At 41.3% G+C, this 14,317-nt stretch overlaps 1 protein-coding gene across 2 annotated transcripts; it reads left to right on the top strand.

Annotated features, from left to right (window-relative positions):
• Positions 1–667: 667 nt before the first annotated feature.
• On the top strand, positions 668–9,986 carry LOC134193287 (collagen alpha-1(XVII) chain-like). 2 transcript variants are annotated; one of them, XM_062662111.1, is made up of 12 exons: positions 668–785; positions 866–901; positions 973–1,008; positions 1,065–1,109; positions 5,667–5,720; positions 5,785–5,838; positions 6,076–6,129; positions 6,186–6,248; positions 6,312–6,368; positions 7,555–7,587; positions 7,649–7,712; positions 7,783–8,276. In XM_062662111.1, the coding sequence occupies exons 1-12, from the start codon at positions 675–677 to the stop codon at positions 8,151–8,153; spliced, it is 978 nt and encodes a 325-aa protein (XP_062518095.1). In that variant the 5' UTR covers positions 668–674; the 3' UTR covers positions 8,154–8,276. The 2 variants fall into 2 exon arrangements, with proteins under 2 accessions (XP_062518095.1, XP_062518096.1); XM_062662112.1 differs by lacking the exons at positions 7,555–7,587; positions 7,649–7,712; positions 7,783–8,276 and adding an exon at positions 9,872–9,986.
• The last annotated feature ends 4,331 nt before the right edge of the window (positions 9,987–14,317 follow it).

Genomic DNA, 14,317 nt, shown 5'->3' with positions numbered 1-14,317 from the left:
ATACTTGTTCGGAAAGACGCCATCTGGTACCATACTCTCTCCACTCTTACCGGTAACCGCGGAGGCGCAAAGAGTATCTCGAGTCTAACAATATGCACCTATACGCGACGAAGCCCTCCTCTTTCCTTGTTATTTCAATGTCAACTGCATGTGATAATTTGATACTTTCCTTTACGTGCTTCTGCTGCTTGTGTATATGAAGTGTTCTCTGTGAAAATCAACGTTTTTGTGTGTAAAACTAACACATAGGCAGTTTCGAGTACATACTGTGTTAGTAGTGGGTACAGTCAGTTTTGGGTGTGTTCGCTGCTAGCTGCTAAATGTCATTTACAAGTACAGTGCGCACCTTTGGCCCATATGCAGTCAGCATTATCGATCTTTGCCATTTGGTTAACAATTGTTTAGGACCCTCCCACTTGAGTGTCAGACCACGAGCACCACAATTTGGCAATGATGTATATCATATCACATTTGATTGAACAATAGAACATGACTTACATTTGACTGCAGCAATATTGATATATTTACACACCATCTTCTACAATGTTCTGTACAAACCTTGTCTGCTGTGATTGGATGATGCAGCTTACTCCCCGCCCTCCAATCAGTTCACTTCAATACGTAGCAAAACGGAACTATTTGTTCATTGTTCTTCTTTGTTCACAAAGAACAGCATGCTCAAGTTCTTGCTTGTAGTTTGTGCTCTATTTCAGCAAGCTGTTAGCAACAGCGACCAGACAGGAGATGCATCAATGCAAAGTTGCATTGGAGAGAAAGGTGAAAAGGTAATTAGACGTTCAAAAAGTACAACAGATAACTTTAGCGAATATCATGAAGTACTGATTATGTGTTTTCTAATGTTTAGGGCGACTATGGCCTAACCGGGATACGTGGATTAAGAGTGAGTTTAACGTTTCAATGTGTAAAATCGTTCAAATGAGTAAAATTAGCGTGCTTTGTATTTACTATTAGGGTTACAAAGGCGGATTAGGAGCAGCCGGTCCCAAAGTAAAATCGGTTTCTAATCAACTATTGATGCTATTGCATTAGAACTCGTATTGCAGGGAGACCGTGGAGCATCCGGTCCTGCTGGACCTCCTGGTGCTCAGGTGAGTTCGAACAATAGTTTTGTTGCACTAATATTTGCACAACTGAGTTAATTAATCAAAGAATGATTACAGTAGTGTGGACGGGCGGACAATCGGAATGCAGCAAATGTGCTCGTTGTTGTCGTTAGAGTTAGCTAGTGTGTTGCAGTCAGTGTTATGATGTCTGTGCTTTCAAGAGGTAGCTATCGCAATTCGACACTCCCACGTGCTTGTCACTGTTCAGCCGTTTTCTCAAGCTCTTCAATGGCTCTGACTAATTGGATTGAAGGTGGATGAACGCGCATTAGAAGAGTGATTTCGTTCGTGCTTGTACTGCCTTGATTAATTAAAGGGATTAAGGCATGCAAAATATTGCTACCCACTTTTAGGTTAGAAATTTTATTGCTTTGGCAGTAAAATGAGTGAGTGCATAAAATTTTTATATTTTTAGTCAATGTTGTGATGGCTAAAACAAGTGATCTTTCGTTAATTATGTGGCACCGTCTTACTTCTTCCGGTAGTTTGAGGCGTGTCCGCCGTGACATTACAAGGGAAACGGTGCTTGTGACAAAACATAGACCATGTCTTTAGTGTTGAAGATGTGTTGCAGCCAACTGTTGTAAGTCATACAGCAACTAAGACTTTAGTCAGCTTGTTTCCTGTTCACAAGACCCAGCTCTACAAAACGGTTGAAAAGAGCAATAGAATTACTTATAGACACTAGGCTGGCCCTATTTTTACTGTATTCAGTGCTATGTAGCAGAGGACAGTTTTGACACCGAAGCTCTTTTGGGCTCATCGTTTGTCATCGTCATGCAAGGATGCCTAAAACGACTACCAGACGCCGTTCCAACTCTTGTCCAACTGAGTTTGCAAATTCTGGAGTTATGACCAGCTATGTCCTCCGTGCGGATACGGAAAAGAATGTCCACTGGCTGTCAGAATTAGTTGATAAGCAAAAGGGGAGCGTAAGAGAAGACAGAAAGAGCTGTGTAGCGTAACAATTGACGGAAGTGCTGATTTGTGAATACACACACCTCAACGTGTTAATAATTGGAGTAGACGTGTTGCTAGAAGTGTGGTTAGTAGGTTACACTTGAAGTGTAAACAACAACGGCGAGAGTTGGTTGTTGTAGCTGAGATCGAGAAGCATTCACTATTACTGATAAATAAGGCTGACAGATGGCAATTGTGCATGGGTTTACAATCTAGACTGATGTTTTATGGCCATAGACGTTGCAGTTTTCTAGCAATGTTGTCTTTCTTGGAAAAGCGTACACGTTAGTTCAGTTATAACTGTACACTGCCCAAAGCTTCACCTTCATTCCAACACAAATGTTTATGTACGCACTAGAGAAGTTTACACATGATACGGCAACTGTTTAGATACCAGAACGCTAAACGGTACAGTACACATCATTTTCTGCAATGACCAGTAATTATAGACTGTAATTGCTTTACATGAGTGATGAATGGCTACTGGAGGTAAAATAAGCATATTAAATTATTCTTTTGGCTCGTGGTGTGCGCGCCTTGGTGCATGGCGATCGACAGACGCCAAGTGGCAACATTCGCAAAACTTAGCGGAAAGCGATCACGACTCTACTATACAATCATGCCTAACAATAATATTATTGTGACGTCTGTTATTTACTGCTGTATTATCATAGACAGGATTGTAAGAAGATAGGTGGTTTCTTCTCTTTCCACTGTCTCGTCGTGATAGTCGTAGGGCTCTACACAATGCCTCCGGATTCTTGGTCCTCTTAATGAGTTGGAGCTATTGCTTTTCGACGAAAACGTGCTGTATTATGTTAACTTGAACTATGACTATACATTTGCATTCTTCTACCATTCAGGAATGTGTAGTTAAAGGGTAACTGCAACTCAAAAATCAAAAATTCTTTTTTGTTGGAAATTGATTGTTATGGATGCATACCTCACAAGAAAATAGTTTTAGATTTTTAAGTTAAGTCTTCGCTGAGATATAGCAGGTCAAAGTTGCTTCCGGTTCTTCTATTTCTGGAAACGCGTTAAAACAGGCGCGGTGTAGTGTGACGTCACAGACGCGAGACGCGAGTGCGTCTGTCTAGTCAGCGGCTTGTGAAAATGATTACATCTTCATATCCAAGGCAATGCTGTAAGGGTAGAGGCGACGGCAGCAACAGTTATTTTTCTGAAGAGCCTTCTGGAGGTTTTTACGTGATGATAACGTTCCGTCTTCGCATGAATCGCATGATGAAGAAGATCTGCTGAGAGCCATTGTAGTGATTAGACCACACAGGTTCGAGTTCAGCGACAGTGGCTCCGAAGCTTTGAAATCGCCTGCTGCCTTGGAAGCGGTCGAGGAAGAGGACAGGCTACCCGATAGCCTGTCATCATCGTAAGTAGAAGTAGGAGTTAGCAAACGTAATCGATGGACATCCGGGTAAGTAAACAACCATCACAGGTGCAGCTGCGGTTGTGAGATGATGGAAACGTATTCGTGTTGAGTGCGTGTGCTGTCAAAACGTATTAGAGGTTGTCTCAAATAGTGACGCTGTAATATTGTCGAATACTAGCGACAATAGTGGTACAGTGTACTGGTGAGTTTATGCAAAACTCTAGCTATTGCTGTGAGAAACAGAACAAAATAGGTTGAAGTTCGTACGTTGAATTCACGTTGACACAAGGTTTGACTTCACTGTACAGTATACTGTAATGGATACCACTGAATTCACTACACATGATGATCAAGCACCTAGAGACGCAAGGCTGTTTTAGTCGTCAAGAGTCTGACCTCTCCAGCCATTTGCAATACTTTTAGTCCTGCTCGAGAGTCTTCCTTACCCTCCCGCTTCTCAAATACGGCTCTCCTTTTCTTTTGCGAAGGTTCCAGAGTTCTGCGCTCTTGAAGTGTGGAGGCAGGTAGATGGAAAATGGTGGCATCAATTTCGCTCTTCTACAACCCAGACCAAGTTCTTGAATAGACCTGGCTGTACGTATCTCGAAGCAATCAGGCTAAAAGTGGCTGCTACAGACTCCCGTCCACTCAGCAAGACGCGTATGATGAATGCATACAACAGTAAATTTATGATGCAACAACTGATAATAATATACATTTATTAACCATTAGTAATAGAGGTTGTGCATTGACGTCATCCGACTATAGCAACGGTTGCTAGGTCTCCATGATGAGTGGAAAAACACGCATGCTGGCGTGAGTGGCAGGATCCGGTTTTGTTCTGTTTTGTTGGGTTTGTTCTGTTTCTTTTGTTGCGTACGACAGACACAAAACAGAGCATAGGTATAGTAAAACACTTAGATCAGCAGACGCCCTAGCATGCGCGCAGTAACACCTGGTTGTCGACGTAAGAGCGTGTTCATACCTACATCTGGACTACAGTACAGCTACACCAACTAACAGTAGTAGCGCAAACACGTTCACGCCGTTAATTATGATTACTCACGTGGGCAGGTGAATGTAAAATTAGCCTCGACATTCTTTCATCTGTCATATCCGACCACTATCCGTGCTAGATGTTTCGTATTGCTGCCCATAGGATCTTGCAATATCTTGCAAGAGACTTTCCTATGAGTCAGTCGTTTTGGGCTTGCTGTCTTCGTTGGTCTCCAACCCCAAGTATGTACTGCCAGACTAGCGATGCCACGTTTGCTTTTGCAACGAGATCTGAGGATATGAACCCTTGGCGTTGATTCAGGGCTGCTGTCTAGTGAACATATACTGTTTGGCGACGATCGCGAGAGACCCTCGAACACTTTTAGCGCGTTGCGCTTGCGAATCGACTGAGCCCTCTAAATGTCGTCAAAAGGCGATTCATCGTGATATCGCCCAACACTGAATTACCTATTAGTACACCCAACAGCACAGCAGTTCTTGACCATTTCTAGCGGACTGCGTGCTAATATCGGAGGATAAGAAGGCGTGGCTGACAACTTGCAATCATAATGGCGGAGGGAGCGGATCACCTGGCCTAGTGACGTCATGTGCACAACCTCTATAGCTAATTTACCACTGCGGAGCTCGGGATGATGAGCTTCATAATATATATGCATGTGTAAGAATGTATGTGTTACGTATTTAAATGAATGTAAACATATATCCATATATGAATGTTGGTATACCCAGCTGCAGTTAATCGGGTAAGCGTGTGGTGTAGAGGATTTACATCTCATCAAATATATTGCAATGTAATGTGCATAAAGAGACTAGCCTTCTTGTTTTGAATGTAACGCTACGCATTATGGTGCTTAAACAAACAGTCATGCATGCATTTAGCGAATAGGCTGATATCATTTTCATACACAAATAATAAAATAGTAGTATATTTGTTACAGAAAGCAATGATATGAACAAAACGAAACTGTAAGCAAACAATTAACGAAAATTGAAATATAACTTTAATTTGTGAATAGATATTAAATCGTTATAGACACTATATAAAAAATAATAGGAATGTTTAGTTTGTTTATGGATGCGAAGTGTTCAGGCTTTGAGTCATTTTTATTGATTTAATTGTTAATGCGTCATTGTTATTGATTTGACATAGTCATGTAAATTTATTTATTCCTCTTTAGGGTCCAACAGGCTCTATTGGTCGATCCGGACCAAAAGGATCAAGTGGTGACAAGGTAGATAAATACATGTTGTTAAAAAATTGGCCAAAATTGTGCATCGTGTGTAAACGTTGAATAGGGGCAGAAAGGAAGTTTGGGGCCAAGAGGTATTGAAGGAGCTGATGGAGATCCGGTGAGACAAAATTGATACAGATACTGTTTTACACAATGACGGCTAGCATACATAGTTAACGACAAAGTTGAATATTAATATGAAATAACTAATCTAACATTTCAAGTGTGTGCCACATTTTAATGTTTATTAAGAATAATATTCAACAATATTCAAGTAACTTTAAACTTGCATAAAGAATTTTGTAATTCAGACGTCATTATAAATTGTATAATATTTAAATATTGTTTGATCTAGGGAGTAGCTGGTCACACGGGACCAGTTGGCCCACGTGGCTCAAAAGGAGAAAAGGTAGTACCTTGTGAAATTTGAGTATTTGATTCATACTTAAGATACGTTTGGATTAGGGACTGAAAGGGATGGCAGGTGTAACAGGCCTAAGGGGACCGCAAGGAATTCCAGGAGAACCAGTATATTTATTTAAATAAATGTATATGACGTCATCAAATGTTAAAAAATGTTTAATTATTTAGATAGACCAGGAGACGCTTGAAAAGTACTTTAGTCCTGTGAAAGCGTTACAGACAGAGGTAAGTCAATATCAGAGTTAAACCAATATGCCACCATTTATGATTTGATCAGTATCAACGGAAAGTTACGCAAAGAAATATTAATGGCAATTAAGAATAGTCTCGCGTAACCAGACCCCTTTCCACCGCGTCATCCTTCCGGCGAAATGGGGTGTGGTGAACGGCTTTGATGTCGCTGTCTGCTGCGTACCCAGAAATCGGCTATATAAAGATCGGATTCGGTTTCTTAAATCCTTCACTAAAGACAAGACTGGTATGCAAGCAGTGCAATCCTATCTCATTAGCTTCTCTTGTTTCGTAGAGAACTACTCGAAGACTACAGCTCGAGTCGTTGCTGTTTGTGAAATCTGCATGTCTACAGCAACAATTAAAAAGCGGCCGCGGGAATGTTGACGTCGGCAGGTTCGACGTCGTACGTCTAGCGCTGTGCGCTCGTGTCACAACGGCGACTGAATGCGAACGCACTGAATGGATGCGAACGTACTCGATGCTGTTTGCTGTTTTGATGTCTAAAGCGACCGCGGACAGTCCAGAGTGAGCGATATTTGGTCTTGGAATTGAAGGGCTTGGAGCTGACGTCATTGAAACAAAATGAGTCGTCTTCCTGTGTTTGGCTAATCATCTCACGTGTTTTGTGCATTGCTTTACATCGAGTACGTTAGCATTCAGTCTCCGTTGTGACACAAGCGCACAAACGCATGTACGACGTCAATAATGACAGATTGCCTAGGAGATGGAAGCCTAGCCAGTCGACGTCAACGTTCCCGCGGCCGCGTTTAATTAATTGTTGCCGTAGACATGCAGATTTCACAAACAGCAGCGACTCTAGCTGTAGTCTTTGAGTTGTTCTCTACGAAACAAGAGAAGCTAATGAGATAGGATTGCACTGTTTGTATACCAGTCTGGTCTTTAGGGAAGCATTTAAAAACCGGAATCCGATCTTTAGACAGCCGATTTGTGGCTACGAGGCACACAGCGCCTGTTCACCAGACCCCATTTCGCCCGGAAGGATGACGCGGCGGAAACGGGTCTGGCTACACGAGACTAAATTAAGAATTGGTTGTACTTTAGTCAATTGAGTTAGTGCAATAGACTGTAGGAATAGGAATTTATATGTAAAACGACAGTTTCTTGTGTTTTTTACAGCTTGTTAATAGTGCTGACGTTGTGTGTGCTTATTATATAGGTATCGAACATAAAGCTCACTTTGCAGTCCTTGGTAGGCAATAATGCAAATTGGCTATTTGCCAATTTCACTATTATAATATGTTACACTGCAGGCAGGCAACGATCAACCCGCCGCTCATTTGCACGGGAATGGGAAATCTGGCACATACAGTTCCAGTAAAGTTATTGTCGTCAACACTGTGTAAAAATATTGTTAATCCATTTTGGTGTAATTGATTGCAATCAGACAGCATTATTACGGATTGGTATACTGGTAGCGGTCAGTGGTATTCTCCTATTCTGAGAGGTGGAATGACATACAGTAACGGATACGTTACCGTGCCGAAAGATGGACTTTACTATATCTACGGACAGATATGGTTTGATCCACGGTCGGGACAAACACAATCTGGATTCTACATTTACTTGAACAATCAATTTGTTGATTTTACGTACCAGCGTATTCAATCACCTAATGGTTACCAGGATTACACTCGTTATTCCGGACTTCTAAAATTCGTCAGCAAAGGAGACAGGATCTACATGAAGTTTACCTTTACTGTGTACGCTTACATGCACTCACATCGTGCTCAGTTTGGAGCCTTTCGTGTTGCTTAATCAGTGCAATATCTTTTGCTGTCATTTCGCTGTCAAATGATTGCTGTTTTCGTAAACTATACGTGTTGTTGATGTATTTTTTAATTCTTCGGTTTGTCTGAAGTAAACAAATTAGCATTTATATTTTTTCCGCCATCATATTATACGCATTGCCAACTGTAAATGTTGTAATGTTACCAAAAAACAGTACACATGACCGACAATATTATAGCGTTTGTACCGTCTAGCACAGTAACTAGGCTGCCTTGATTTCTAATACCACGCTCACACGAGAGAGTTCATGCAGAATCGTACCAAATATGTACATGTATTTGATAGAAAGTGACCTGGCTGGATGATCAAAATTGGCATATAAACGAAGTCTTTATCAAATATTTTTAGTACAGTATTTAATGGCAGTCATGAAACAAATTTACTAGAGCAACCTCGATTCTACAGTTAATTGTTAGTGTGAACGCACGTTCTCCCGATTTTGCCACGGGATTGGCACGATTCGGCTAGATTTGTACGGTATTTGTGAGAACGAGGTATTATAGATCTACAGCAAACTAAAATAATTACCTCTTGTCACAACTGTCTGGCATTATTCAAAAGGTTGCTGCATATACAGCCTCGTTTGTCCACCATAGCTATACAACAATAGTTTTACGCTTTTTGTAGAATAGAACGTATTCATTAATAGTTTTCAATGGAAAAGAGAATAATTACAATTTTGCAAGCAAATGATATCATAGCTGTAGGACATGCGCACGCACATTTACATCTGCACGCACATTTACATCTGCACGGACATTTGCAAAAACATTTGTCAAAGACATCGAAAATATTCTATTCTATTAGAATAACGCTGTAGAAGCTTACAGACTAACTCTAGCATCGGTGTAGTAAAACTCACTTCTCATTTTTAAGACAACAAGTACTGTAAGCACATGTATTCATGCTTGAAAAGGCTAAAATTGAGTCATGCAATTGAGTTACAACTTACTATTGGCTAAAATAGTTCTACCAGAAATGCTATCAAATACGAAGAAACAATCATATAATGACTCATGTATGCTGTATAGGCGTACACGTACTTGCTAGCTTCTGATGGTATAAATAAAGGCACAAAAAAGTAGAAAAATACAAAGTTCGCGAAAAGCAATAGCATGCACTGGCCTCTCTAAAAGGTGTTTTGTACTATTGCGAACGCAAACGTAAAAACGACAATTTTGGAAGAAACAAACGGCGACCAGATGGGCAGTTAATCTTCATGACCTGCTGCTGACATGTCTCTTTTGTTATAAACCACTGCCAGTCTAGCTAAACAACCACAGACTGCATGTTGAGAAGTCAGTATACATAAAAAAACGTCATATTACATTAACATAAGGTACAACAGTACATGTCCGCTGTTTACAATGAACAAAATTGTCATGGTCGAAACTAAAGGGTTTCCCCACAAAATAAAAGTATAGCGACACGTAATCTTATTGACGAATTTTAAGTGGTTTAGGATGTAGGACTTGATAGAAAGTTGACCTAACTAAGTGGCAATCTGCAAACTCACAGTTCCTCAATCAATTGCTTACTAATTCAGGTTATATTTCTTGCTTGCTTTGTTGCTTGACTCAGTTATAGTACATGTCCAAAAGGTCTGTTAAATGTCATCATGTACATTGATTAAAATTATATTTTTACTAACTGATTAATTTCTAAATGTTTTGTCATCTTTGTAGGTTCATTCAATTCAAAGTAGTCAGATTTTTGGATCACTTCTCGCTGACATCAACGGTAGGGACACTGCGCTCAATACACTTTTTTTTAGACCACGTGTTCTTTAGCGATTACTCTACGCGCGTGCCAACATATACGAGTTAAGCTGTTTTCATATATACGACGAAGGATTTGTTAGTGAGTTCAATCCATGAATTAACGCATTACCGATTATTTATAGAATTGTGATATTTTCCGAAATCCGCAAAGAAATCACCGCGAGCGTACGAAAGAAACCGCAGATATTAGGTCTATCGTTGGAGTCCCTGGAAGCGACTATTGCGCACATGTATATGAGTGACACTGTGTACTTAACCCCGCTCTCAACATTCCGGCTGGACTACGGTCTGGTGAGGTTCCTTTGATCTTGAAATTTTGCCACGTCACCGAATTCTTGTGAACTAGAGACCATATAAATGTTATAAAGAGGCAAGATAGTATTACCGCTTCTCGTGCAAAGTGGGTGGTGCTGGACGTTTATAGAATTTAATCATCGATTTTATCGAACTCTAGGCAAGCCATGGCCTTACAGCCATTGCGAGATGAGTTCTTGTCGCGAGCGATGTGTGTGTGCACAGGCTCTTTGCAGTCATTGATTTTTACTTTGCGATGCTGCAGTGGAGACGAGCACGTACGCGTACGTGTTCGGCTAGTACGTAGGTTAGTCCAGTGAAAAGCTAGACGCTAGGCTGTATAGCAAAGCGTTTATATGCTATATTCTCAGAAAATTAAATTCAATTATTTAAACACAACAACTTGTGACAGACACACACTTGTTTAACTTAAAAACGTGTCTGTAGTAACGTAGCGTGCGCAGAGAATTGTGTTTGTTTTTAGTCCACGTAATTTGAACTAGTAGTCTTGTGTTAGCTGTCGTTCTATGATATATACTACCAGCCAATAAGCACTACATGGTGTCAGGCTATCGACCGACTCAAGAGTCCGCCGTTTCTCGACTTTGGAGCGCCGAAATTGGCAGAAACGTGGAGGCAATAAAAATAGCAATTTCCAGAGCTGCACAAGAAGGATAAACTTACTCAAACGACGATCTTGCTCAACATAGCGAGAGCAGACGCCCTGGAAGTCTACAACACCTTCGTGTTCGATGCCTACTCGGAGGTGAATGCTAGGAAACGCAACGAAGTAGAGCAGTTAATCGAAAAATTTAAGTTGCATTTTCATCCTCTTCGTACAGAGCGGTACCGATTTTAGTCGCGTGACCAGGCTGAAGGGTAGTCGGTTGACCAATGGGTAACTGACCTATAAACGAAGACAACGTCATGCGCGTTTAGAGAGGAAAAAGATCACCATATTAGAGAACAACTGGTGTTTGACTTGCCAAGAAGAACGAGTGAAAGAGAGGCTGCTGAGAGAGACTACGCTGAGTCTCCAGAAGACGATAGACTTATGCCGGGCAGCAGAAGCGTGCAAACAGCAGCTGCAGGCAATGGAAGCGCCATCAATATCAGTACAGAGCTTACTCACAAATACAAAACGAGGTGCAGCGGCGCATCAGAAGAACACAGCGGACAACCGAAGCTGCCGCGGGAGACAGCTTTAGGCAAATATTGTGGTGATAGCCACCCGCCGCGACAATGTACAGCTCATGCTAAAACATGCAGCAAATTTCACAAGCGAAACCATCTTGCAACGGTTTGGCAGCTAATCCAGAAAAGGAGCGACAAGAAACCTGCAAAGGCAATCAACACGTTGTCATATATCCACGTGACGCCAACCTATCAGACGAATACCTATTCTTGGGTTCCCTATTTGTTGGAGCTATGAGCGATGATAACGACTGGTCTCACAAGCTGCGGATAGGGCCAGTCACGATTATCTTGAAGTTGGATACAGGAGCCAGTGCAAGCGTTTTACCGTACAGACGGTATCAAGCTCTCAAACACGTATCTGGCGTTTCGGCAATAATTTGGCAGGCGCTCAGGTCAACAAGGAAGGTACTAGTAGGTGTTGGAGGCGGTCGCATAGCCCCTAGATGCACAACAGTATTGGAATGAGCCACGAGTAAAAACCAACTCATAGACATCTAGTACCTTCTACGTGAAAAATGAAGATTTATCAATCTTGGGAAGACTGGCATGCCAGGACATAAAGCTGGTCCAGCAAATTCAAAGCATAGATGTCAGTTTCAAGAGACAAAGACAATTTGACCGAGCATTACGGAGACGTATTCCAAGAAAGAAGCTTATATAACAGACCCTATCACATACGAATGCGTGAGGTTGCAATTGCGGTTATTCAGCCAGCTAGAAGGTTTCCGTATGCGAAAAGTACAAAGCTGAAAGACGCAAGCAGCGATTGCAAGAACAAGACATCACCGCAGAAGTTGAATTCACTACGGATTGGGTTCACAACCTTGTGTTTACAGAAATAGAGAATGAATCTACGTAATTGTGTCTCAACCACAGACCTTTCAACAAGAAAATTCGAATGGAATTTTAACGCAATGCAACCGCTAGCGAGGTGAAAGCGGGGTTAGCAGGAAAAACACTGTTTACGGGCAAACCACTGTTCATGGGCAAAAACACTGTTCACAGTGGCGGACATGAGAGATGCGTTTTGGCACGTCCAACTGACGGAAAGTGATTGAGGTGGAATCTGATCACAAGCAGTTGAAGTCTATAATGACAAACTCACTCTGTGCAGTCCCTCTTAGGCTTCAATGGATGATGCTTCAACTACAACATTATGAGTTGGAAGTGCGCTACATACCAAGCAAAGATGTTCCAATACCAGATGCTCTATCTCATGCTCAATTGCCCAGTACTGAGGATGCGGACGATCAGATGACAACAGACATTGAGGTGATGGTTCACACACTCACCAGTTCACTGCCAATGATCTCCACCAGGCGAGCAGAGTTACAACGGGCAACGGCTCGAAACTGAAAGCTACAGAAGCTATTGACCATTATTCGGTTAGGAAGACTAAGCACTACACACACGGATACCAGTGCAGTAACTACTGAGAGTAGCTGCTGATTGCGCATAGAAAATGTCCTTATTCGTCGGCAGGAACATGCCCTTTCAAACTTTGTATCGGAGAGAGGCTTGCTTGCCGACACAAACCGCTCTCACCTCACCCCCGACTGCCCAAGCTCTATAGTATAAAGCTAGACGACTATATCGCGCAACAAAGAGTAGCGCTGACATCAGCAAGGGACACAGCAAGAACAAACATCAAACAAGCGCAGGAGAGATATAATTAAACATGATCAGGGATGTAAGGCGATACAAATTTGGAGACAATTTTAGGTCTTGATATTAATACCTCAAGCCAAGCAGCCAGGCAAGTATCGGAAACTAGCGACACCATTCCTGGGACCGTTCGACGTTTTGGAAATTCGCGGAAATACCCTGCTGACGCGATTGTCGAACGAATAACAAAACCAGTCTTGTCAATCTTGACAAAAGCAGTCCTTGTCGAAGATAATTTATTAAGTAAGGACCGGGATTGTCAAGAAGAAAAGGGAATAAAATAATTATTTAAATATTAATTAATAAATGGCCTGATCCCTACTGACAAAATGAAATCATTATAATTCATGACATAACTGTTACATCTAAACTATCAGTTCAAACGTTCCAAAATTTATCACTTGTTAATGCTAGTAAAGTGTTTAACGGTCCAGCGGTAAAGTTGTTTCCATAGCAACAAGACAGATCTTCTCTGTCTTGAAAAAATTATTGCCAGCTCGTTTCGCTCAAACGTGAAGGGAACGCGAGGCTACATAGATCATCAGAGCCGTATACAGCTCTGTAGATCACGAACAGTCTGATGTAATTACAATCTTTTTGCGCGTTCAAGTTCATTTCGACGAGTTTCACTACCTTGGAGTATTCAAATTTTGTTTGGAAAAAAACGTCAAATACGCAGCTTAGCGGAAGTAAAGATCGATCCATCAGATTGTTGTACCTCGTGTAACGAATCGTGGTGCCAAGGCTTTTGGTTCTATGCTTTGGTTTTGCCAACTTATTAGAAGAAGAAGCTTCGTAATGGCGTCCATCCTGTCTGTCTTCGCGCAACGATCGAGTGGGCCGAAGTTCTCGGCAAGTTACAAGGTAGGTTGGAAACATTCAAGTGAGCTAGACGTAAGCTACAGACACTGTTTCTACACTTTAAGAAACGAATGGAGCTAGACATGTTGTACTGTCTCTTCTGATTAGTAGGAAAGGAATACCGGAAGTGAAGGTTTACTCAAGAATGCACGTCAATTTGAAGGTGAAGCCAGGAGTTTTGAATATTGTCACTTTGCAGACGTAGCAATTGATGATGAAATGAAATTATAAAGAAAAGAGTTAAAAGAAATCAATTTTTTCATAAAATCAGTCTGGGTAGGGAGTCAAACCCTTTATATTATTAATTATAAATTATATAATTATTACGGTATA

Source organism: Corticium candelabrum, chromosome 17 (genome assembly GCF_963422355.1).
Source record: "Corticium candelabrum chromosome 17, ooCorCand1.1, whole genome shotgun sequence".
In the NCBI taxonomy this organism is placed as follows: Eukaryota; Metazoa; Porifera; class Homoscleromorpha; order Homosclerophorida; family Plakinidae; genus Corticium; species Corticium candelabrum.
This window is presented reverse-complemented; position numbering and strand designations above follow the sequence as displayed.

Bases quoted from the DNA above. Each gene is read 5' to 3' on its own strand.
- LOC134193287 (XM_062662111.1), top strand. From the start codon at position 675: ATGCTCAAGTTCTTGCTTGTAGTTTGTGCTCTATTTCAGCAAGCTGTT. The intron at 1,110-5,666 runs GTGAGTTCGAAC...ATTCCTCTTTAG, and splicing joins CTGGACCTCCTGGTGCTCAG to GGTCCAACAGGCTCTATTGG. The intron at 6,130-6,185 runs GTAGTACCTTGT...CGTTTGGATTAG, and splicing joins GTGGCTCAAAAGGAGAAAAG to GGACTGAAAGGGATGGCAGG.